The 6,751-nt window shown below is 36.4% G+C and overlaps 1 protein-coding gene across 1 annotated transcript in view; it reads right to left on the reverse strand.

Annotated features, from left to right (window-relative positions):
- Nucleotides 1-849: 849 nt before the first annotated feature.
- LOC102833395 (olfactory receptor 8H1-like) overlaps nucleotides 850-6,751 on the reverse strand; it is a 12,536-nt gene continuing 6,634 nt past the window's right edge. The window contains exons 2-3 of the mRNA XM_006877829.1: nucleotides 3,775-3,800; nucleotides 850-912 (exon numbers count right to left, since the gene is read on the reverse strand). Of these exons, the coding sequence (XP_006877891.1) occupies nucleotides 850-912; nucleotides 3,775-3,800 (89 nt within the window). The remainder of the gene's footprint in view (nucleotides 913-3,774; nucleotides 3,801-6,751) is intronic.

The raw sequence follows: 6,751 nt of genomic DNA on the forward strand, positions 1-6,751 counted from the left end.
AAAAGATTGGTATTGTCACAGACTTCATTTTGCTTACTTGAACCATCAACATTCATGGAAGTAACAGTCAAGAAATCAAGGATGTTTCCATTAGACTAGTGTGTTGCAAAAGACCTAATTAAAATGTTGAAGACAAAGATATCAGTTTGAGGACTAAGGTGCACCTGACCCTAACCATTGTATTTTCAATAACTTCCTATGCATGCAAAAAAAGAACAACCAATGCATATGAGTTATTGTTGTAGGAGAATTGGAAGTACCATGGATTGCCAAAAGAATAAACAGATCTGTGTTTGAAGAAGTTAATCACAATTCTGCTTGGAAGCCAAACTGGCCAGACTTCATCTCTCATAGTTTGGACATATTATCAGGAGGAACCAGTTAATAGAAAAGGATATTATATTTGGTAAAGTGGAGGGTCAGAGAAAAAGAGGAAGACATCCAACAAGATATATTATGAATTGCACCAGAATATTGGCAGATATAGTACCTGAAGGTGAGCCCCTATGTAGGAACACACTCAAAATACCACTTGGGAAGACTAGTCACCTCAAAGTAAAGTTGAAAGTGATGACTCAAATGTAGTAAAGCTTTCTTGACATTCATTTACTAACGGGGTATAACACAAAATGAGAAAAAAGCTACTAACATCTATTAATAATCAGAGCATGGAATGTATGAAGTATGAATCTTGGAAAATTGTAAGTTGTCAAAAACAAAATGGAACCCATTAAGATCAATAGCCTAGGCATTAGTGAGATAAAATGGACTAGTATTGTACATTTCGAATCTGAAAATCATGTGATTTAATATGCCAGAAAAGACAAATTTAAGAGGAATGGCATCACATTAGTTATCAAAAATAACATCTTGAAATACAAAGCTATCTGTGGCAGGAAAAACTCCATATACCTACAAAGAAGACCAATTAATATCAGTATTATCCAAATTTACACACAAGGCATTAAAATCAGTGATGATGAAATCGAAGAATGTGACCAGCTTCTCAGTCTGAAGTTGACGAAGCATGCAATCAAGAATATCGATACTTACTGGTGATAGGAATGCAAAGGTTGGGAACAAAGAGGAAGGATGAGTATATGGAATATATGGCCTTGATGAAAGAAATGATACAGGAGATTGTGCAACAGAATCTTACAAGACCAATGACTTCTTCTCTGCAAATGCTTTTCTAAGCAAAATAAACGATGACTATACTTATGGACCTAACCAGATGGAATACACAGAAATCAAATAGACTACATCAATAGAAAAACATGGTAGAAACGCTCTCAATCATCAGGCAAAACAAGATTAGGGAAAGACTGTGGACTATTCAATCAATTGCTTATAGCTAATTTCAGGTGGAAGCAGAAGAAAATGAAAACAAGTCCATGAAGAGCAAATATAACATTGAATATATCCCACATATATTTAGAGATTTCTGAAGAGATTTGTTGCATTAAACACTAATGACAGAAGACAAGAAGAGGTGCGGGATGACATCAAGGATATCATTCATGTAACAAGGAAAAGATCATTGAGAGGACAAGAAAGAAGCAAAAGATCAAAATGGATAGCTGAAGAAATTCTGAAATTGTTCTTCCACGTAGACATATTAAAGCAAATGGAAGAAATTATACCATAAAAATGCTGAACAGAAAATTTCAAAGAGCATCTTGAGAAGACAAAGTGTTGGTGATAAAAACAATGCTGGAGATCACATGATAGAAAAAATTTGAGTAAAGTAACTAATTCATTTCAAATACCTTTTTTAACCAACATAACATACAACTTTACACAAGAATCTCATGAGGTTGTATACGCAGAAATCAAATTGACAATATATATATACAAGAATAGTCTGCAGAAAAGCTCAGTATCATCAGTGTAAATAAGGCCTGCCGCAGACTGTGGACCAGACCATATATTTATTACTTTGAAGTGCAGTCTGAAGCTAAAAAAAAATTCAAAGAAATTCACAAGATCCAAAACATGACCTTGAACATAATTGACCTGAATTACAGATTATCTAAAGAACAGCTTGGTGTATTAGACAGGAATGACTGAAGATTAGAGGCTTTGTGGATTGACATCAAAAACCATAAAGTAAGCACGCACTCAACATTTTACAAGCTGAAAAAACTGAAGACAAAATTCAAATCCTGACTTGCTATATTGAAGGACTTTATGGGCAAACTATTGAATGATGCAGGAAACATCAAAAAAGACAGAAAGATTACACCGAGCCACTATACAAAAAAGAATTGGTCAAGTTCAACCATTTCAAAAGGTAGTGTATGATCAAGATCCAATTGTACTGAAGTTCAAGGTGCACTAAAATTATGGACAAAGAACAAGACTCTGCTAATTAATGGAATACAAATTGAGCTTGTTCAAAAAATTGAGGCAGTACTAGAGGCACTCACTCATCCATGCCAAGAAAATCAGAAGACAGTTACCTAGGCAAATGATACCATTAATATTACATGCAAGTACTATTTTGCTAAAGATAATTAAAAAACAGTGGGAGCAACACATTGACAGGGCACTCCCAAACATTCAAACCTCACTAAATGAGGTTGTGGAATGAGGGATATAATTCCTGCCATCAAATGGTTCTTGTTTAAAAGATTAGAATATCTGAAACATGTCAGCCGTGCTTTATTGACTATGCAAACCTTTTCAACTGTGTGGATCACGACAAGATGTGGATAAGATTGCGTATAATGAGCATTTGAGAAAACTTCATTGTTTTCCTGAAGAACCTGTACAAAGACCAAGAGGCAATTGTTCAAACAAAACAAGGAGACACTGAATGGTATATAATTAGGAAAGATGTGTGACAGGGTTGTATTTTTTCACCATATATATTCAATCTGTATACTTAGCAAATAATCTGAGAAACTGGATTAAACGGAGAAGAATGTGGCATCATAATTGGAGGAACGCTCATTAACAGCTTGTGAAATACAGGTAATAGAACCTTGCTTGCTGAAATCTAACAGAACTTAAAATACTAACAGATGAAGTCATTGACCCCAGCCTTCATTATGGTTTACTCCTCAAGGAACTCTGGTAGCATAGTGGCTACGAATCGGGCTGCAAACCACTAGGTCAGCAGTTCGAAACTATCAGCTGCTCTGTGGGAGAAAGATGAGACTTTCTGCTCCTGTAAAGATTTACAGCCTTGGAAACCCTGTACAGGGTCGCTATGAGTCAGAACCAACTCCACGGCACATAACCACCACCACCACCACCACTTAATGTAAAGAAATCAATAGTCCTTACCACTGGACCAATAAATAACCTCATGATTAATGGAGAAAAGATTGAAATTGTCAAAGACCACATTTTTCTTGGATGCACTATCAACACTATGGAAGCAGCAGTCAAAAAAATTAAGCGATGTATTACATTGGGCAAATCTGCATATGACCTCTTTAAAATGTTCAAGACCAAAGATGTCAGTTTGAGGACTATTGTGCACCTGACCTAAGCCACATGTTAGTATTCTCATATGCATGTGAAAGTTAGATGATGAAGAAGGAAAACCATAGAAGAATTACACCATTGAGTTATCATATTGAATAAGTATATTAAAAGTACCATAGTATGCCAGAAAAACAAATCTGTGATGGAAGAAGTACAGCCAGAATGCTCTTTGCTATTGTTGTTGTTAAGTGACATCAAATTGGTTCCAACCCATAGCATCCCTGTATAAGGTTTCTGAGAAGCAGCTGTTGTGTTTAAACTGCCGACCCTGAGGTTCAAACTAACCTTGCATTCCAGTATATTATCTGCAGTGCCACATCAAGACTCTCCTTAGAAGTCAAGATTATGAGACCTGGTCTATCATACTGTGAACATGTTACCAGGAAGAAACTGTCCTGATACAGGTATTTGTAAAGTGAAGGGTTGCAGAAAGCAAAGACCAGTAATGAGATGGAAATGCACAGAAGGAAAAGCAAATTTGCATTGGAAGAAGTATAGTTAGAATTCTCCTTAGAAGCCCTATTTCAGACATGTTATCTGGAGGGAGTACTCCATGGAGAAGAACATCATACCTGATATGATGAAAGTGAATAAAGCAGAAGATGTCCAAAGAGATGGATTGGCACACTGGCAGCAGCAATGGGCTAAAATTAACACTGGATATCAGGATGGCATTAGATTTGGTAGGGTTTTATTCTGTTGTGCATAGACTTGTTATGAGTTACAACAAACTTCACAGCACCTAACAATAACAAAAGTAGGGACTCAAGAAAAAGAGGCAGACCTTCAACAAGACTGACTTACAAAATTGATGCAACAGTGGACTCAAACATGGCAATGGTTATTAAGATTGTACTCTGTTCTATTATACGTAAGTCAGAACCATCAGGCCTATATAAATGCATGTGCTTTAAAATGAAGAAAGTGAATAAATGTTACATGAGCAACTAACAAGTGTTCTTTATTTAAGACATTACTTTCTCTGTATTTCATTTCTGTATTTCTCAGACTGCAGGATGGACACAGTGGTATATGAACCCTCTTAAAACATCCAAAGGTAGAATATATTTCTGGAGTTAGCAGAGTAACAAAATTACAAAGTACAGGCCATTGTATTACATATACAGATTATTATTGTTGATGTTGTTAGGTAACATTGAGTTGATTATAACTCTTAGCAACCCTATGCACTATATCTGACAATATTCTGATGTGATTCATAAGATATTCATTGGTAAACCTTCAGAATAGGCTGCGTCTCCTTCTTCCTATTCTGTCTTAATGTGGGAGCCTTATAGAAACTTTTCCACCAAGGGTGACTCTGCTGGTCTTTAAAATACTGATGTCATACATTCCTGCATAACACCAACATGCGAACCACCAAAGTATGACAAATTGACAGACATGTGGTGGACATGTGCTAGAGTCAGCCACAAACATAGTCTACTACACTCTCTACAGTTGTGTTGTTGTTGTTGTTGTTGTTAAGTGCCGTCGAGTCGGTTCTGACCCATAGCGACCCTGTACAAGGTTTCTGAGGGTGTAAATCTTTACAGGAGTAGAAAGTCTCATCTTTCTCCCGCGGAGCTGCTGGTAGTTTCGAACTGATGACCTTCAGGTTCGCAGCCCGATTCGTAACCACTACGCTACCAGAGCTCCTTCTCTACAGTTGTATACAAGGCTAATACCTTTGTCTTCACTAAGCAAGTCAGATTTTTCCATAATTTGCTGCCAGATAGCCTACACTATATCTAATACAGGTTCTTCACACAGAATCATCACATCATCTAACAAATTGTGCTTTCCTGTACAACATTTTTTGTGAAAGTGGAGGGAAAATGTTTGTATTTGTATATTTGTTAAAATTCATCTAGTCTTGTCAAAACCATACTGTCTTCTATCAATAGATGAAAACTATGCCAACAATATATAGCTTTCAGTGGACTCTGTTATTTTTGTGATTTTTATATGTAATAAAGTAATGAACTTTATTTCTTCAGCTCTGAAAATTACAGTAAACTGTAATTATGTAGAAAAAAATTCAGATGATAGTGTTAGTTAAAATGTGTGCTCTAGAATAAAATGGTTGGAGTTCAAATGTTAGCTAGTCTATCAACTAGTTGAGCAATTATGAACAAGTTATTTAATCTGTCTATACCTAATTTTCATCATTAATAACACTTAAATATTCACAAACATTTATTGACACACTGTTCTAAGTATTAGAGTACAGCATCAAACACTACTGAGGTGGGGGAAATCAGACAAAACAGTGTATGAACAACATATAGGGAATGCTAGGTAACTGCTATGGAAACAAATGAAGCATGGGGAGTGGTAGATGAGGTTCATTGTAAACAGGATGGGACAGGGCAGGCTTTTCAGAAATGAGCCATGCAGTTATCTGGGGAAGAACATTTCAGAAAAAGGGGCTGAAAAGCTCCAGGCAGGATCAGAGCTGATGTGTCCAGGGAGAGTGACGAAATCATTGAGTCCAAAACAAAGTCAGTATGACAGACAGACTAGTAAGGGATGTGTTCATAAGAAGTGGCAGTAAGATAATGTTGTACCTTTTGTCATTTTAAGACTTTTGGTCTTTACACTTAAGTATCCTGGGAAGACTTCTGAAGTTTTTGAAGTAAAATGATACTTAGCAGTATCATGTTAACTCCTACAATGAGATTAGCTTCAAGGGGAATCAAGGAAGAAACAGTGATAACTAAAGAGGATGCAGTAATAATAACTAAGACAGAGGGAATGGTTCTTAGACTAGGGTGGTAGCAGAGGCTCTATTGAAAAATAGTCAAACTCTGAATTTACACTATAGGTAGAATAAACATGACATGGGAATTATTAAATATGAAGTGTGTGACATAAAAAGACAATTCCATGATGCTTCTCAAGGTTACAATGAGCAATCAGAAGAGTGGTTTTTCATTACCTATAACTCTTTTGAATATTTCTATTTCCCATCTGCAAGTTCAAGTGTCATATATATATTTATATATGCTGTGGGTTAATGTGCCAGACTGCAAAGCCATTTAAACTGCAAGGTTGGCAGTTTAAACTCACCAGCTGCTCCTTAGAAACCCTACACGGGTCACTATGATTCGATGGCACTCGACAACAACTTTTAAATTTTAAATATACATATATGTTGTTATTGTTGTCAGGTGCCATCGAGTCGGAACCGACTCATAGCGACCCCATGCACAGCAGAACGAAACAATGCTCGATCCTGGGCCAACCTCACCAC

This window comes from Chrysochloris asiatica, unplaced genomic scaffold (genome assembly GCF_000296735.1).
Source record: "Chrysochloris asiatica unplaced genomic scaffold, ChrAsi1.0 scaffold00627, whole genome shotgun sequence".
Classification (NCBI taxonomy): domain Eukaryota; kingdom Metazoa; phylum Chordata; class Mammalia; order Afrosoricida; family Chrysochloridae; genus Chrysochloris; species Chrysochloris asiatica.